This window comes from Zalophus californianus, chromosome 15 (assembly GCF_009762305.2).
Source record: "Zalophus californianus isolate mZalCal1 chromosome 15, mZalCal1.pri.v2, whole genome shotgun sequence".
NCBI classification, from domain to species: Eukaryota; Metazoa; Chordata; class Mammalia; order Carnivora; family Otariidae; genus Zalophus; species Zalophus californianus.
Window position 1 is genome coordinate 3,862,243 of NC_045609.1, and position 20,307 is coordinate 3,882,549.

A 20,307-nucleotide genomic window follows, 5' to 3' on the forward strand; every position below is an offset into this window, starting at 1 on the left:
TGGGTTTCTTATTTGGACTCTGTAAACTGTTGTGTGGAAATTTAAAAGTGTACCTTTAAAATTACCCAAAATAAATGTAGGAAGAGTTATTTCGAAGTAATCATAACGTGATATATTTATAAACCATTTATAGACACACACACACACACACACACACACACACACACACATATACATATATGGAAAACTTCCCAGCAAAACAATTTTTATGGTAAGATCGGAAATCCTTTCAGTCAAGAGAAGGGAGGTGTGGGGGGGAATAAGACTTGGACGTAGAGGTTCTTTCCTGGAAGTTAAGTCATTGCGGAAGACGACCTTCTATAGTCAGAAGGCCTTCAATGACCTCATTTCTACTATTCTCCATCTAACTCATTCAGACCCAGTAATATTAGCCAATTTGCTGATTTCCAAACAGCCAGACACGTCCTCACTTTAGAGATTTTGCAGTACTGCTGTCTAGAATTTTATTTCCCCAGATGTGTTCTTGACTAGCTCCCTCATCTCGTCCAAGTACTTGCAAGGATGTATTTCCCAGGAAGCCCGCTCCGACCATCCAGTTGAGCACTGCAGCCCTACCATGTCACTTCCACCTCTTTACTCTTTGGTCTTTACAGTGGACTTACCATATTCATGTTCATATTTTCCCCATGCAAACTCCATGACGAGAGTTTTTTTGTTTTTACTTATTTTATTCCCTGAGGTATCTCAAGTGCCCAGAGTGATTCCTGACATACAGCAGGCACTGAATGCCTATTCAGTGGATGAATGGCCTCTCTCTTACAGTGTAGGTTAGCGGCTCTCGACGTGTGGACCATGGAACACTGAGGATCCCCCAAATCATTTCAGGGTTCAGTAGGGTCAGACCTTTTTTAGTGAGAATGTTAGGACATTGTTTGACTTTTTACGATATTGTATTTGAATCACTATATCCTTCATAGTCATACACAAAGAGAAAGGGGGGAAAAAAAAAAAAGCCTGAAGGCTGCCCTCACTCATAAGCGGTAAAACGTACTAGTTTTAGCAAATTGCCACTCTTGAGTAAACACCTTTTCAGTATTTTCTGAAATGAAATGGGAAGTATGCAAAAAGCATTTCTGCTGTGAAAGGAAGTATAATGGTAGTCTCAAGGAAAAGCTCTGTGCAAGCTGAATTTGCTGGGTTTTTTTTTTTTTTTTAAGGAATAGCTTTTATTTGAAAAAAATGAGATAAAATATGGTTATTTAAACTTGAATATTTGCTAGACATTTACACAAAAACGAACAAAGTGAGACAGCCAATTTAAGGAAAACAACTGACAGTATTTGCTGCTAATGATAACATCTAAAAGCACAAATTAGAATATTGGAAACTTGTATTCACTCACCACTGGGATCTTGACAGCTTCCCATTACTTAAACACCATGAGATCAGCGGTCATATTAAAGAATGTGATTTTTTTCTTGATATTGCATAATGTAATGTGTCCGTATTTGAAAAATCTGCATTATTCAATGAACCAGTATTTTTCAAATGACCAATGCATGATGTGAAAACATCACTGTGGATAAAGACCCATTCAAAACGCAAGACAGAGAAATGGGTTTTAACGTAACTAAATACAGTTTTCAATTTCATGTCAAAACTAATCTCCGACTCCTGCTTGAGTTTGGGTGTAGTGCCAAAGATTGTACAGAGCTATCTAAAAAAGATTATTCAGCTGTTCTTCCTTTTCAAGAGAAGTGAGATTGCACCGGAGGCCAGTCAGGAGAGACAGTGCCCAGTCTAAGCAAGAGATGGTGAGAGTCTCTAGAACTTTGCTGCCCAGAGTGTGAGTTATTTGTACTGTGTGGCTACTGAGCACTTGCCTTTGCGACTTTGTCACACTGAGATGTATCATAAGGATAAAATGCACGCTGGGTTTCAAAGACTTGGTATAAAAAAATGCAAAATGTCTCCTTAATAAGTGGTTTGGTATTCATTTGTGAGAATGATAATATAGTAATATATTGGGTTAAGTGTATTATTAAATGACCTTGACTATTTTTTTTTTTTTATCTTTCTATTGTGGATACCAGAACATTTAAAATTACGTATCTGGTGTGTATGTGTGGCTTACATTAGTTTTTTTTATTGGACAGCACTGTCTAAACTATATGGGAACGAATGGAAAGGAAGAAAAAAGGAAAGCTAAGAAATTTATGAAGAAGGATTAAAAGGACTTAGAAATAATAGAATATGTAAAATAGGAAACTCTCTGATTTTAGAACGTTGTGCTTCACAGACGTTACTTTTCCTTCTTTAGACTGTCGCTTGTCCTTTTGATCGATTACAGAGATTGATCCCAAAATGATAGAAATATGTTTTTTAAAAGTCTTTATAAGTAGAATTTTATAAGCACAATTATGGTTGGTATAATAAACTGATGTGTAGTTCCAGAAATATTTGCATAAAGACTGTACTAGAAAAGTAACAAAATCTAGGAATCTTAAGCATTTAAATATCTTTATTATAGATGATAGATGAAGCCAAGATTCAGGGATGTAGCATTTCTTTGAAAGATCAAAACTTAAACTATATTAGCTTATTTTCTTGGTAGGCATAGTGAAAAATGTATGTGTTCTCCATAAATCATAATTATACTTGAAGGAGATTTAAAACTTTTAAAATAACTATTTATAGGTTAGTCTGAGACAAATACTTTTGGAGTTACATGCAATCTGAATTTTGTTACTTTACCAGAATTATAAGTACATTCTTTTTTATCTTAATACAAAAGTCTGTGTTCAAAAGTTAAGATCAAAAAATCTTTTTGGTAAATTGTAAGCTTAATATGTATATATTCTGGAGGAAGTTAAATCTTTTTTTTTAAGGTTTTATTTATTTATTGGACAGAGAGAGAGAGCACAAGAAAGGGGGGAGAGGCAGACTCCCTGCTGAGCAGGAAGCCTGACACTGGGCTCAATCCCAGGACCTTGGGGTCATGACCTGAGCTAAGGCAGATGCTTAACCGATTGAACCACCCAGGCGCCCCTGGAGGATCTTAAATCTTAATTCATTTTGTTAGTTCAGTCAGAATTTAACCCCAAAACTCATTAGCAAAATTAAAAATTCCCTTGAGTAAGTTCTTTATTCTTCTGAATAAAGAGAAATTACCAGCTGTCCTTAAAAGGCAAATGATAGAGTTATTACTATCATCAAGGCAAAATTTTGCTCCCAAATAGAGTCCCCAGCACATGAATTGATTTTTTTCCAAAAGATTATTTGCAAATGAGCGTCTAAAACTTCAAAACATAATTATACAAAAGGAAATCGTACCACTTTCCCTGCACCCGCATGTAACATTCTAGTTTTTCGTTGCCCTACAACTACTAAGAATCTAACACTCATACATAATAGAGCCCTGGGTGTTTGTCATGGTAGGCTGATTTTGTAACAAAAAACTCCAAAACATTTCAGGGGCTTAACCTAACAAATTGTATTTTTCTCTCTTGGGCCACACCAAGAGTGTACTTGGTTGGTTCATATTCTTTTCTTTTTTTTTTTTTCAAGATTTTATTTTCATTTATTTGACAGAGAGAGACACACAGAGAGAGAGGGAAAACAGCAGGGGGAGTGGGAGAGGGAGAAGCAGGCTTCCTGCGGATCAGGGAACCCGATGCGGGGCTCGAACCCAGGACCCTGGGATCATGACCTGAGCTGAAGAAAGACGCTTAACGGCTGGGCCACCCAGGCGCCCCGGTTGGTTGGTATTCTTGACAGCGTTCCAGAAAATGGAGATTTAGGGACTCAAGCTCCTTCCGCCTTGTGTCTTTGCCCTTCTTTAGGGTTTCTTTATTCAGACTGAGACCGGGAAAGAAAGGGAACCCATAAAAAAAGACAAAGTTACACAAAAAGCATATTAATCCCTTTTTCTAATGAAGTCAGTTTTGTTTTGTTTTGTTCTGCTTTGGTAAAGCCACAGTCAGGATCCATGTCCATGTTTGTGGGACGTTTGGATGTATGGTCCCAGATGCCGATAATGCGTTAGTGGTACAGGATTGGAACTGCTGGTGTGAACTGTTTGCTCCTAGGTGGTAGTCAGACCCCTGACTTAATATAGTCTGTACACATGAATTATGAGACTTACACATGGTTTGAAAGATTTCCATTTAGTTGAAATATTTCATATAATATTTTGGATTTCTTCTCTTGAAAAATAGAAAGATCCAGCAAATCTGGACCTTTTCTCCCACATGGCAATATTCATTAGGGATGAAAAACTTCTTTATTAGTTTTCTTATTTAAAAAGTGGGATGAGGGTGCTCCTGGGTGGCTCAGTCAGTCAAACATCCAACTGTTGATTTCAGCTCAGGTCATGATCTCAGGGTCATGGGATGGAGCCTTTGCATCAGGCTCCTCGCTCAGTGTGGAGTCTGCTTGAGATTCTCTCCCTCTCCCTATGCCCGTCTTCTGCTCATCTCTCTTTCTAAAATAAGTAAGTGAATCTTCAATTAAATAAAAATAAAAAGTGGAATGATAGTCAGAACTACCTGATATGGTCATATTTGGAGTTAAATGAGTGAAAACCTATGGAGTATTGAGGGAAAAAAGTAAATGATAGGTCATACACACTATTACATAAATACTGCTTTTTTTTCATTTTTCTGAATAAGATCACAGAAGGAATTCCATAAATGTTAGCGGAAGAGAAATGATTTGTAAAAAGCTGCTAAATTAGCTCATTTTAGTCCCATACGTAAATGTGTATGTATCTGTCTCTTTACTCACACAAACGTAGAATTGGCTCAAGCAGACATGAAGACTATATATGACGATCCTGTAGAATGAATTATTTGAGCTGGTCATATCTCTGCTTCTTAGTCACACTGGATAACTGATCTCTCGAGATTTGTAAAACATGTGTTTTCCATTATCCCGAGTGTTCTTCAATAACCCAATTAGAAAAATAAACACACCTTCTTTCATACCTTAGAAAATGACCAACAAAACAAACACAAACCAACCACACTGGACGTCTAAGTAAGTTAGACTTACTTCTAAGTAAATAGTGATAGTGCATCAGTCTCCACCTGCCCCAACATGTAGTGGTGCTTGTGTATCGGAAGATACCATTCATTCCCACATTACAAATGGGAAACCACTGGGTCCCTGCATCTATGTATGGTAGGGAAGAAATGGAAGCGTTGCGTTTTGGTTGTAGAAGTGCTGGGGAGAAATCAGAGAGGGAAAAGAACCATGAGAGACACTGGACCCAGGGAAACAAGTTGAGGGTTTCAGAGGGGAGGGGAGTGGGGGGAGGAGGTAGCCGGTTGATGGGTATTAAGGAGGGCACGTGATATGATGAGAGCACTGGGTGTTATATGCAACTGGTGAATCATTGAACACTACATCAAAAACTAATGTTGTACTATACATTGGCTAACTGAACAAAATTAAAAAAGAAAAAAATGCTGGTGAGTTCTGAACAGGCTCTGGTTTCCTCCCTGCAGGTTTCCGTGGTCAATCAGCTGGACATGCAGGTCATTGTTTCCAACGTGCCCCCGACTCTGGTGGAAAAGAAGATAGAAGATCTCACAGAGTAATGGATTTTTGTTTACTTACATATTTATTTTCAGTTGGCTATAATTTTATTGAATGAGGTCCTTTTAATCATTACAGGGTTCAGATTAAACATATATTATAAAATACCATCTTAATAATTCAGGTTACCCTTTTCCTGAAACAGATAGCTTCATCTAATGTACCAGAAGCTTCTGAGAGTGTCTGCAAATAGGTATGGAAATGAGATGTGATAAGATCTTACTCAGGATGCTTTGACTGATGCATCAACATAAACTCAAAACACTGCATATAAGAAACAAATCCTAACATTCATTATTAGAGTATATATCTTGATTTTGTGGTCCCAAATTATTCAAAAAGCTCATCTCAGTGATCCAGCTAGTCCAGGGAATGCTATTTCTCAAAGTGATGTATCTAGGTGGCTCACACTTACTCTTTCAAAAACCCTGAAGACTAATTTTAAACAATACATGTTTTGGATTCTTCCAGAATAAATGCCACAGTGTACCCTTTGATCGCTGTACACCGAACACATCACTTTTGACTCAGAAAGTTGTGACTATTGATGTGAAGCTGCACTTCTCTAATAATATTCTGAATGCTATCGAGGATTATTACAATGCCTTTCTAGTTCACTCTGAGTGACCCGAACCTAGCCTGACATCATTTCATAATTTTCATATGGGCACATACTTGTTATTCTGTGTCCCTTGAGTGCAGGCTGACAGATGTCAATTATCACTACTTCTCTCTAGCAAAGTATCTCTCACTTCCAAGTTGCCAGAAGAAGCTTCAGCTAACAGACAGCTGAACTTTCTGTAATTATGTGTCAAATACAATAGGAAAAGCACTGATGGAATTCTGAGTGCTTCTCCCATAATGAAAACAGGTGTGCTCTGTAACAATTATTTCTTGCAGTTTCACAAACTTAACCTCTGCGTGTCATGTACAATGTCGTATGGAGAAGGTGATTCTCAGTGTGCTCAACGTGTATGCTTGGAATATCAGTCATGCAGTGTCGGAATTACTTCTGCAAAAGGGGTTTATACACCTTTAGCCTTTGTCAAAATAATGGCTGATTACACCTGAGAAAATCCAGAATCATGCCTGTCTCTTAGCTACTTTAATGTTCTCTATGGAAGCAGGCTTTCTCTGATGGTACCATCCAGAAGATGGTACAACCATCTTCAACCTCTAGCCCTTCATTATGCTTTATTTTTCTTCACAGAAAAATAAATACTATTTTCATTGCATGTCAATTTCCCACCAAAGTATAAGCTCCGTGAAGATAGGAAAACCATCTTCCATTACTATAATTCTAGGCATATAGTGGGCACCTGATGCATATTATTGAATGAAAATTTTATACAAGCAAAATCATAATTCCCCTTTCTCATAGTGAGACATCATTTATGAAAACTGAAGAAAAATTGACAAAGAAGTATAACTTCACAGCAGTTTATAGGATTTTTTTCGTCTTAAGTGGCAATGAAGATCTGAATGAGAAAAACCAGGCACCTTTCAAGTCTTGAGAGAAAAGTATTCCTGTGAAAGGAGCTTAGAGTTCTGTAACACCGGTTTAGAAACAGGAGCTGGGGCAAATCAATTCACCCTCCCCAGACTGCCTCACCATTTCTAGTCATCTGTTCACAGAAACTAATAAAGCTAATATCATGGGGTTGCTGGCGAGAACTAAACAATATTGGCCACGTAGGACAATGGGGATTGCGACTTTTCCAGGGACAACAGATAATCTAAGAAATGAGGTTAGTGACCCAGTCAGGAGGGTAAAGACAGAGACCCCAGTTTTTCCATTCTTTCCAAAGAGGGTTGTTTAGCATGGAGCTCAGAAGATGGATTCAAACAGAAGTTTGAATCTTATTGTAGCCCTGTGACCTCCAGGCAGGAGATTTCACACTTAGGGCTACGCTTGAAAATCGGAATAAGAAGGCCAATCCTCTATTGCTGTTTTGTTGTTTTGTTTTGTTTTGTTTTGTTTTAAAGATGTTACTTATTTGAGAGAGAGGGAGGGAGAAGAGTGCATGTGCACACAAGTGAGGGGAGGGGCAGATGGAGAGGAGGAAGCGGACTCCCCGTTGAGCAGGGAGCCCAATGGAGAAGATCCCAGGATGCTGAGATCATGACCTGAGCTGAAGGCAGACGCTTAACTGAGCCACCCAGGCGCCCTCTGTGTTGCTTTTTTGAAAGAATTAAATAGAAATTTGCTTGTGTGGTAAGCATAGCAGCACATGCCTGATTCCTTATTGTAGATTTTTAAAAATCTGTGTTAATTTAGAGATTCTTAAGCACAAAAATTTCTGATCCCTTTGAAAAATAGACTTCATTTTTTAGAGTAATTTTATATTCACAGTGAAGTGAAGCAGAAGAATTCCCACTTGCCCCCTTTCCCCATACACATGGCTTCGCTCCCTATCAACGTCTCCCACCAGACTGGTACCTTTGTTACAACCAGCAAACCTATACCGGCACATCGGAATCACCCCAAATTCATAGTTGACATTAGGTTTACTCTCGGTGGTGTCCATTCTGTGGGTTTGAACTAAAGTGTAATGACATCTGTCTATCACGGTAGTATCAATACAGAATGGATCCCCTGCTCTAAAATCCTCTGTCTGCACCCCCCCCCTTCTACTCTTCCCCTGGCAACCACTGATCTTTTACTGGCTCCATAGGTTTGCCTTTTCCGGATGTCATGTGGCTGGAATCATGCGGTGTGTAGCTTTTCTGATTCCTTTCTGAGCCCTGCTAGTGGTAGTGATAAGGACTGCTGGATCTGATTCGGCTCGAGTCAGCACCAAACACTCCCTGAGCATCCGGGGGAAGAATGGAGATACATAGGTAACCGCATAGATAATGGAATGATGGTTACAGGAATCTGAAGAGAATAAATAAGCATTTTTTTCTTCTATCTGGAGAGGATAATGCTCTAAATCAGGACTTGGCAAATTAAAGCACACAGGCTACATTCAGGCTATTATCTCTTTTTGGAAATAAAGTTTTACTTACGCGAGGATTGTCGTGAAAATCGGTAACCTAAAAATACTGTTTTTTTTTTAATTTTAAGTTACTGTTAATATTTAAAAATTATATTGGAAAGACATGATGCAAAACAATTTAAATAACATTATAAACATTATAAAATGTTTTTAAAATGTGTTATTAGTCTGTTAAATTAATATTTATAAGATTCATATCTGTCCCTCTATAGATAGTGTTCTGACCCACAACCCCCAGCTCTAAGTAAGGAGAGGGTAAGAATTATCAAATAATGTAAGGATGTTAAATAAACGTAGGAGTTCACGGCTGCAGTGGCCAGGCTCACCAGCTCACACATTTCCTGTAGACATTCTCTGATCGCAAGTCACACCATCACTAAAGCCATTTTCTGTATCTCCCACGAGACATCCTCACCCTACAAAATGGAAAACTTGAATTCCATACTATCATCACTTTTATTTCTTCCTTTAGGCAGACTCATAAATGAGGCCAGATCATAATCCATAGTTTTCTCGGTAAGCATGAAATCAGTGCAAACTGGGAGGGTTGATAAAAGAAAAATGTAATGACCGAAGATATTCATTTCATGATGGGGAAGGTTTTGCAGAGGGCAGACAGTATCCTTTGATGGCAAAGAACATAATGCCCTGAAAATAGAAAGCTCCTTTAAAGGGGTGTTGCCATAGTGATGGGAATGATCATTCCCCATTCCCCTGAAACTGACGTAAATGCTCTACTGAAAATTGTTTTATGACTTTTGTCATTTGGAGCTTGTAGAATTAACCAATGCTCCTTTCTGGTGAAACACATTTCTTCTAAATTTTATTAATGCTGAAGCAAATTCCAGTGAGAATCTGGGCCCACAGGTGGCCTTTCGTGTTTATGTTCTGAAGTATTTTAGGTGGAATTTAGGATTTATCTCTTCAGGGGCCTTGTGTTTCTCTTACAAATTTTGCAGTTAAGCAGTGGGATAAATGGCTGGGAGGATAAGGTACGGAAACTCAACTTAGCAGCAAAGCCCCGGCAAGGGTGTCTCCAGAGGAAAGTAGGAGACGTTTGCGTCCGTGTCTCCAATCTCCTACTTCACCGTGGAGCCCAAAGGAGCAAAAGAAGCTTGGGATTCTAAGATTTAAATCTTGAAGAATCGGCAGAAATGGCATTTTTGAAAAGTATACATGAAGGAGTTTTTAGCAGTCCTGCCTTACAGCAGGAATTGGAAATGATCATCGAGGTCATGCAGTTGCTCCAACACTTCTCTTACTTTAAATACGATACGGAAATTCAGTGATAGTAGGACTTTACTGAAGTAGGTATTGACTAGTGGAGAAGGACCCATCTCCATGAAATATTGATACAGCATCTGAAATGTGCCTGCATAACTAACTGATGGCTCCTTGGATTAAGGTTACAAAACATACTTCAGAAATCAGGCCAGGATACATATTTCTAGAAGGAGAATTATGAAGTCTCTTGGGAAGAGAACTATGAAATGGTAAACAGTAAGTACTAGCACTTACATTTTCTTACATCAGTGGAATAAAGACTGGTCTTGAGGGGAAAGGCCAGATGGAAAGGTAAATCAATAAACACCTTAGCTTTGATCATTCTTACCCTCTCCTTACTCAGAGCTGGGGGTGGGCAGTCAGGACACCACCTCTAAAGGGGCAGCTATGAATCTTATAAATACTAATGTTACTAGACTAATAATATATTTTAAAACAATTTTTATAATGTTTATAATGTTATTTAAATTGTTTTAGTACATTATCTCTTATAATTTTTAAGGTTAACAGTAATTTAAAATTTAAAAATAATGCTTTTAAATTACTGATTTTAATGACAATACTTATGTAAGTAAAACTTTATCTCCAAAAACAGAAAATAGCCTGAATTGAGCCCTGTGTATTTTAACTTGCCAAGTCCTAATTTAGAGTGTTATATTCTCCAAATAGGGGGGGAAAAAAAAAAGCTTATTTATTCTATTCAGATTCCTATACGAAAATACTTTGGGGGAAAATCTCATGTAAAATTCCTAAATGATGTATTAGCTGTCCCCCCCACCCCCCACCCAGGAAGCCCATTCCCTTTGAATTCAGAGGATCCCAGGCTCAAGTCCCTGGCCCATCAGTGACCAGCTGGGAGGTCTCAGGCTTGTCAATTAAACTTTTTAAGTCCTAATATCCATATGTGAAGCTGCAAATGTATTTGTTAAATAAAAAGTAGTTACTGGTTATAAGCACAGGAGACATGGCAGTGAACAAAGCAAAGTCCCTGTTCCCATGGAGCTTACATTCTGTTGGGGGAAAACAGGAAGAAAAATATATAACATATGTTATTTATATATACCTATTATATATATATATATATATATATAAAGGGCAATATATAATATATATATGAGGGCAATAAAGACAAATACAAGCAGTGAAGTGATGGAAGAAAGGTACTATTTCATATAGGATGACCAAGGAAAGCCCTCTGATAAGCTGAAAACCAAGCAGAAAGGAATTCAGGGAGAGAGCCATGTGGCTACTGTGATGGAGGTGGGGGGGTGAGGTGGGGGGCATGGAGGCTGTTCTCTCAGAGAGGACACTGCTGGTGTGAAAACCCAGCTGTTGGAGCGTGCTTGTCCTATCAAGATAGGAAATGTGTATATAGAATCTCACAGGCCACTTGGAGGATTTAACATCTTCCTCTGCATAAGATACAAAGTCCTTAGAACTGATTGTCCACTAGATAGCCCCTAGGCAGCTGAGTGCTTGAAATGTGTGGCAGGTCCAAATGGAAGGTGATCTAAGTATAGTATACACACCAGGTTTAAAAGAATTGGTACTCTCCCCACCCCCCGAAAAGGGACCATATCATTAATATTTCTTAAGTGGATTATATACTGAAATGATAATTTTTGGATATACTGAGTGAAATAAGTATATTAATCTCACCATTTTGATTTTGAATCCTTTAATATGAGTACTAAAATTTTTGTTTGCATGTGATTTGCATTATATTTCTTTTGGCCAATGTTGCCTGTGAAGTTTTGCACAGAGAAATCATGTTCTGGCTTACGTTTTTCAAAGGTTGTTGAGTGGGAGATGAGGTGACCAGCTGTGAGTCTGTAGCAGGAAGGAGTCCAGGGAGAGATCGTTGGTGACTTGACTGGAGGTAGAGGTGAATACAAGGAGAGGTGATTAGTTAGATTAAGGGTATATTTTCAAGGTACAGCCTCTAAAACTTGTCATGGATTTGATGTATGAGCAAAGGCAAGAAGCAATAATGACTCCTGGGTTTGGGTTCCGAGCAGATGGAAAAAAATAAATAAATAAGATTTTTCTTACTTGGCCACCAAAGAATTTGATAACATGGTATGTGGGAAAGTAATAGTATTCTGTTCTTGGAGAGCGTTGACTTTATTTATTTATTTTTTATTTTTTAAAATATTATTTATTTATTTATTTATTTATTTGGCAGAGAGAGAGACACAGCGAGAGAGGGAACACAAGCAGGGGGAGTGGGAGGGGGAGGAGCAGGGAGCCCGATGGCGGGCTCGATCCCAGGATCCTGGGATCATGACCTGAGCCGTAGGCAGACAAGACTGAGCTACCCAGGTGGCCCGCATTGATTTATTTGTTAACAAGATTTGGTTCCCGTCAATAAATGTCCTCACGCCATTCTTTTTCTCATTATCATTCTGCTGATTTCCCAACTTGGTGATGAATTGAAACTCCATTATTTCCTCCATACGGCCACTTCCTTAGCCCTGCATTAAGGTTATTTTCTTCTGCCTTATTTATTCCTCATGAACTGAGTCATTATGTATAGCTGGTATGGTACAATCCCATGAAACTAGTGGAAACCTGTGAAAAAAATGTAAGCCCAGCTGGACTATATGAAATGTTAGTATCTGAGAGTTTGTTCAGTTATATAGTCTTTCTTGTCTGCTGCATCTTAAATTGTTGTAAGTATTGGCAATCACATGCTGATTTTAAGTATACTTAGCACACAAGATGGGGTTGAAGCTGGGGAGGTTATCAACAGAGGCTGACCATAAATGATCTAATTTTTATCAGAATGAAATACAGACATTTCAATATACGACTCTCGAAAACAACATTTTCTGTAATTGGCTTCTAATAGCTGTAAAATAAATTGAAGCCAGTCATAAAAATATAACACAAACCCAACATAAAATGAATTCCTACTTTTTAATATTCAGGGTATAATTCATTATTCTTTGAAAAAAAAACATGATTTGGTTTTATTCAAAGCCTTGATTCTTTGTTTCAACATAAAGCAAATTCCTCTGCTATTTTTTTCTGAAATACTCAGTTTGGGGCTTATTTTGGCAGAGAAGAAATAATCTCCTTTTCAAGGAACAAATACTTTAAACGTACTATGTGGTAAGAAGTCATAGTTCTTTACAGAATGGAAGCTAGCCCAGAATGAAATTGGACTTTTATAAAATAGTGTCTCAGTGTTGTTATTCATGCATATTGTGGTAGTTTCGTTAATGCTTAATTCCTTGAAATGTGGAAAAGTATAGGGATTTGAAGTCTAATATGTATTTCACGTCCTATAGCAAAATGTTTAATTATCCCCAATGTGTCAGTATTGAGCTAACAACATGGAACCATAGTTACAAAGCGGGGAGCTCTCCCTTTCAGGTGCCCTATTTGTGAGGGTTACAATGTCCCATTTTATATGAGTTCTTAGTTATTATTTGAAGGTATGCTTTCGGAGCACAACATGAATAAACACTAAGGATTAAATTTCTGTCAGAATGGCTCAAAGTCACAGTACTTGTTGTTTTGTTTCTGATAATAGCTTTCAGATATATTAGGGTAAATTCTTATTTTTTTATTTCATGTCCCATGGATTTTCCAAATTCATACACAGTTGACCCTCGAACAACATAGGGCTCAGGAGTGCCCTACAGTTGAAAGTCCACATACAACCTTTGACTCAGCCAAAAACTCAAGTACTCATCCTGCTGTTGACTGGAAACTTTACCAGTAACACAATTGATTAACATACACTTTGTATGTTCTATGGATTACATACTATATCCTTACGATGACGTAAGTTAGAGAAAAGACGATGTTAGTAAAAAAAAATCAGAGGAGAAAAAATACACTGAACATGCTGTCATGTAAAAATCCCATGTATCAGTGGATCCACGCAGCTCAAACCCATGGTGTTCGAGGGTCAAGTGATTCTCCCCTACATGCAGAATTAACCAATAACAAGGACTTACCAACTCAAGTTGACCTTTTCTGAAGATTCCATTGTATAGTAATTCAGTAAAGAATTATGTGGGCTGATGCCCTGCTTTCAATAGGTTTGTATTTTAAGGGTCAGAATATGCATCATTTGTTAATTAACAAATTTCAGAATCTTTCTAGTGAAAACAATACTAGTTTCTGTTGGGAGAAATAAAAAGTACTGAGGGATAATAAATTGACTTTCTAGTTAATACTTGCCATCTGGTACATGTAATAGAGAAAAATTTAAATATATAATTGTGCCATTCATCCATTTCTCCCAGCAATATGCATTTATAAAAAAAAAATTGGGCTTAGCTATAACGTTTACATGGTATATTTTGGCAGAATCAGTATTTTTTTCTCCTTTTATTTTTTTTGCTTTTTTTTTGTTGTACTCAAACCTCTGGAAATAGTTAAAGCCAAAACAAACAAAATACTTCCTATAATTCCAGTAGGGACGTTTTAATTTTGCTTCTATTTTAAAATAATGTTTGAAATATTTGAACAATAACTATTGTTTTCAAGAAGAGATGTGTAGACTCTTCCTTCACTGAAAGTCTATTTTAATGGAAGATCAATTAAAAATGCTATTTTTTGAGTTTTACAGCACATAGAGCCATCCTTTCATTGCTTTTGTTTGCTCTGTGAGAAAAGTGTAAGCATTAAAAAAATAAAATCATATTGGAGGAAGTATTCTGTTTAAGAAAATAGCAAGACTGAAGAGTAGATTTTGATTAAGGGGGAAATCAGTTTAATTCATAAGAGACAATTATAATGAAGGTTCCAGTATATTGGCTCTAATATTCTTATTTTAACTTATGATTGGTGATATATGTATCTATCACTTATTACTTATTAACATCACTAACATAAGTGATATCAGTTATTAACACAAATATTAACGTTAATAAAAGTTAAATAAAAGTTAATGAAAGAAGTTAATTTATACAGCTATTTTCTATCCTGTGTTTTGAGGAAAGTGGTTATTCATAATCCAGAGATAAAATCCATTCACAAAAGCAGTAAAAAAAAAAAAAAAAAAAGGCATTTTCCAGCTTCCTATTGTACTTATCTTTTCATCAAAAAAATCTTTGGAAATACAATTGGGGATATTGGAGAGAGAAGCCGAAAAAAGTAGAGTGTCATAATCTCTGTTGTACTTTTCCCAAATATCATACCCTTCCGTTCAGTTTATTTTTCAGAGCTTTTGCTTGTACCAAAGAGAACAGAACTGGAAAGCGGATGTAGGGCAAAAGATGGTTATGGGTGGCTCCATTGAAGTGTGAGTCACAGTTACTATATAAAGGTTTTTAAAATACATAAAATCAAAATTCTTTCTATCATATTCTTTTACATTTTATGGTGCAAAAATTTCGACAAATAGAACAGCTTATTATTATTATTATTTTTAAGTAGGCTCTATACCCCATGTGGAGCCCAATGTGGGGCTTGAACTCATGACCCTGAGATCAAGACCTGAGCTGGGATCACTTAACCGACTGAGCCCCCCAGGCACCCCAAACAGCTTATTATTTTTTATCATCGGTCCCAACCTGTGGTATAAGGTACTAGACTGTTCCCTTGTGCCTCCACTCAGTTCAGACACCCGATCAGCAAGAGCCAGTTCTTCTCCTCTCTTAATTACACACATGTTTCTTCTCTTAACTTTCTCTAACTCATGCACAATTTACCTCTGTCTATGCTGTGTTTTTTTTTAACCCAAGAAATAAATTCAACCACAAGTTTGTATAAGAAAATTAGATTTGTATCAGCAGCAACACAAATGCTAATTTAGACACTTTCATTTCTATCTAAATTGTATTAGATGCTAATTGTAATTATTTTTTAATGTTCCACCTACTCAAAGAGAATTTTAGGCATTTTACAATGATTCATACAATAAAACAAGGTAATATGCATTTAACGTGGGTCATAAAAATAAAGCAAACAGAATAGAAAAATTAAACGAGTCCAGAGTGAGACTATCACAGAGACAATGAGACTGGGCCCTGCGGAGTCGCTAGAGGAGTCCTGAACTTGGTTTTCATTGGGTTAGGGCCAAAGTGAAAGAAGCAAACCAATGAAAAACCAAAAAAGAACAGAATCAGTTATAAAATTGGAAAAAAAATACATTTCTGAGTGAAATGCCAGTTTGGAGGAGAATGCCTGTATCCTGCGGGACATCATAGCATGTACCAAGTGTGAAGTACATAGCGTCCCGTGTTTCTCAGAACCTTACGTGGGATGTCGTCTGGGTGGCATCTCTAAGGGTTTATCAGTGCTGGATATCAGGAAAGCTTGCCTTGGGTCCCTGTGGCCATCTGCAGTGGGTTCTTTAGCCAGGCTTTTGAAACACTATGACTAGTACCTAGGGTGGAGTCCCTCTGGTTAAATGCAGTCCATTTACTGTGACAAAAGGCTAAGTGGGGTTTGCAACCAGGAAATGGTGAGGAGTTGCTGTAACCACCACAACAAATGACACATCTTTGCAGCGCTCTTTTTATTTGTTGGGTCTTGTGCACTTAATGGGTGCTATGGAATTAACTTCTCGCAGAGCCCTTTGAGGTAAGTCTGATTACTTTCCCCATTGTACGGATTGAGTTCCCTAAAGCTTTGAGTTGAGAAGTAGTAGTTTCCACCAAGACACACACGGTAACAAGTGGTGGAGGTTTAATCTGAGTTTCTAGCCAAGGACCAGCAGCAGGTTGGGTTCCTAACCACTTCCTTTTTGCAGGGTTTCTTAAGAGGGAAACTGAATTAAATATCCAACCCATCCTTTTCTAGGGAATGGGCTTCTCTCACACACAGAAACTTCCATCAAATAGTAATTTTAGGTTGGCTCCTTCTCACAAATGGGTGAATGAAAAGATAGCCGCTGTAATAATTTTAGTGTGAATAACTAAAAGGCAAGATCAGCCATAAATAAATACTTGCTTTAGCAATAAAACGATTTCTGTAAGGCTCCACACTTAATTTTTTATAATGCAATTTGTGGTTGAGACTTATTGAAGAGGTACATATAGGTAACTGGATAAAGTGATGTTGTAAATTAAAATGTAGGGGCATCTACCAAAAAAAAAAAAACTTGGCTTGAGAATAAATTAAGTGACCCAGTTTTTCATTGGTGACTTCAGTTTATGATTTAAAGAAAAAAGCTATTTGCACATAAAAAAAAGTTCAGTTAAATATGCCTTTCAACATTTATTGCAAAATTTATTAATTTATCCAACATTTATTGTAGAAAGCTACTTAGATAAGCTATTTCTAGTTTAAATTATAAACTAGTTAAAATTAAAATTGACGTGGTAACACAAAAAATGTTTTATACACATGTATTTTCATATAAACTTATGTGCCTAAAACATTTACATATATGCATATATAACACATATGTAAATACATGCATATATGTACACCTATGTATATTTATATGCATATAAAATGTGTTAATTATATTTAGAACTTCGGAATTTTTGGAACTTTGTCTAGAGATGGCATAGTAACATATTACTATTATGTGTACATTACAGGCCTTTTAGAGTAGAAGAGTAAGCCCTAAATAAACGTTCAAATTTTGGTTAATGATCATAATTACCATACTAATTCATTTGCACTATATTTGCTTCTTGGAAGATCAAAGACCATCCTTTGTTTTGAGAAAGTTTGTTATAATCAAATACTCTTCTGTTATATGTTTGTTTACACTATTTGTATTTGAAATTGATAGATTGCTCCCTAGAATTTAGACTCAGAGCAAATGTAAATGACTAGATTTTTCCAGAATACAAATTCTTCTCAAACTCTCTAATGAGCACCCACGCAACTTCAAGCAAAAAGCAAAATACACGGCCAGCAGAATTACAAAGAGTCTAGTAGGACCCATTAGACCCGAATTAGGAAAATTAGACAGATGTTGCTTCCGTGACAGAATTAGAAAAATGACTTGTGCTTTGGTACGGTGGGACCTTCAAAGGAAAGACGTGTCTTATGAGGTCCAATGTGCTGGAAATGGGCTGAGGCTAACTTCAGTGGAGGGAGCTTTGCTGGAGGCTCCTGGGAACCGATCGTTGACAGTAGGAGGAAGGAACACGGGCTGGGGAGTAGAAAGGAACAGGGGCGGGTGCAGAGCCCAGGGAAACAAGAACCCACAGGGATGAATAGGTGCACGTGCGATTTCAGTCTGATGAATGTGTAGCACCTCGGTGAGTGAGTTCCAACCATTTTACAACTCTTGCGACCAAACTCCAGAGAGCAGAGGTCTTGGTCTTGAGTTGCCTGCAGCCGTTTGCGGCACGGGTTGAGGCAGGACGGGACCATGGATTCAAGTCAGTGGTACGTGTTGGGCACTGGGCTAATTCCTCCATTGAAGTCAGGGTGTCTTTAGGGAGATATATAAATGCTTTGCAGCCAAAACTCAACAGAGTTCACATGGGTCATGGGGTGTGTTAGTGCTTTTTTTTTTTTAAGATTTTATTATTTATTTGACAGAAAGAGACACAGTGAGAGAGGGAACACAAGCAGGGGGAGTGGGAGAGGGAGAAGCAAGGAGCCTGATGGGGGACTCGATCCCAGGACCCTGGGATCATAACCTGAGCCGAAGGCAGATGCTTAATGACTGAGCCACCAGGCGCCCCCGTTAGTGCCTTTTTTATCGATGCCTTCTTTTTGCGTATCTTACAAGGACTAAGGACAGTTCTTGCGGTTTGGACATACGTCTGCCCCTGATGGCAATAACTGACCCACGGCGCTGTGGCTTCCACTGGCCATGAGTAGGCGGTGTCCAGGATGACGGTTCCTTACCACAGTTGGAGGTGGGGGCTTGATCAGGCCTTGCTCATATTTTTATTTGTCATTTTAAGTGGCAGAAACAAACTTCAGAACTTGCTACTTTGTAGTTTGTTTGAACAATTTCAAATTATAATTAAGCGGTGCTGATGAGAATTCACACGTCTTCAGTGAGAGACAAGTAGCAAATGCAATTGGAAACGTGCAGCCTCGTGGCTGTTGGACAGAGAGCACAGGGGATCGAGGAAAGGGGGTGATGAATAATCATTGGCCTCACGTAGTTTGCTAAACATTCTTTGCATATCACCCACTTTGGTGAGTGGTAATACACACTCATTTTATAAGACTACATAGGAGTGTGAAAAACAGTCTCCTTTAGGTGTCTACCTGTTCTGTGTGTCAAAGACAAACAAATCTGGATTTAGAAGAGAAACTTTATTTCTAAGGATTGTTCTAAACCCGGAGAGAGGAACTAAGATACTAGGGAGAAGAACCATTGTCATGGGGAGAACCGTCTGACCCAGAGGTCGGCAGCACGCAAAGGTTAGGCAGAGAAAGCCTTTCTTTTATAGGGAGCATTGAGCAAGGGTAGAAGGGACCCGTTGTGGGCAAGTGGGGCGACAGAACAATGGATCTAGATCAGAGAGTGTTTTGCCCCAACATCCGCCGTTCTGGGAGGGACCTGTGGGTTTGTGCGCTGTCACAGGCAAAGGGGAGGTCAAAATCCAGAAACCTGAAGGAAGGAGAAAAGCTTAACGAGTGTTCGGTTAACAAGAATTTTTATCTGTTTGTTTGTTTGATTGATCAGTTGGGCCAAAACAGTTCAGCTAATCATGTATGAAGCAAAAAGTGGGAATTTTGAGGATCCGTGCTGGCATCCCCCATGGCTTAGAGAAGGGTGGCTCTTTGCAGTAGGTCATTTCCTGGAACACAGCTGCCTGGGGCACTTCTTGTTACGTCCAGGAGCAAAGGCTTGGGTAAAATCCACTGTCACGTGTAAAAGGGGGTATTGTCTGAACCCTAATCTTATATTTCCAGGAAAGTAATTAATCAACATGCTTTAATAGGTATTTCCTGGTTCACTGTTCACGTAGTATTACTTCTTTAGAGATCCCAAATAGTATGTACTTTATAGCAGGTATTAAACCACTCAGCAATTATGACATTATATAAACTGTAGGCCCCGTCCCCATCCTAATCTAAAACAGAGCCGGAGATTTCTTTCTCTAAAATTTAATATTCGTACATCTGTAAAACATTTCTTCTATAAAGCCAATGAGAGGTGGAGGAGGGGGTGACTGAAAATTGTGGGAGAAAGTCAGAGCCTGATTAGCATAAGCTTTTATTTGAAAATGCCAGGCATGGAAGTCTCCCGAGGACCATGGGGAAGGAGGACAGAATGTTCTGTAGGGCTTCAGCAGGATTGTTCTTGGGGCAAGCAGCCACTATGTGAATAGTCTGGGTAATCAAGAGGGGAGCGGGGAACAGCTAATGGCCCAGCTCCTGTGCAAGAGGCACACAGTGGTGGAAAATTCTCAGCCCTTTGGGGTCCTTCACAGAATATTGCAGTCAGTAAATACTTCTCTGTGACTCTTTTCATTTTTGCAGTTGAGTGCATTTTTCTCTGCATTATAGACCTAGTATCATCGAAGGGTGTCATTAAATAGTACCTGGTGGCTATGCATAAATCCCACTTTTCTTG

The 20,307-nt window shown here is 38.2% G+C and overlaps 1 protein-coding gene across 1 annotated transcript in view; it reads left to right on the forward strand.

Annotated features, from left to right (window-relative positions):
- The window catches only part of PCDH15 (protocadherin related 15), a 1,343,394-nt gene that overhangs the window by 1,282,563 nt on the left and 40,524 nt on the right, over window positions 1–20,307 (forward strand). The window contains exon 30 of the mRNA XM_035724230.1: window positions 5,469–5,557. Coding sequence (XP_035580123.1) covers window positions 5,469–5,557 — 89 coding nt within the window. The remainder of the gene's footprint in view (window positions 1–5,468; window positions 5,558–20,307) is intronic.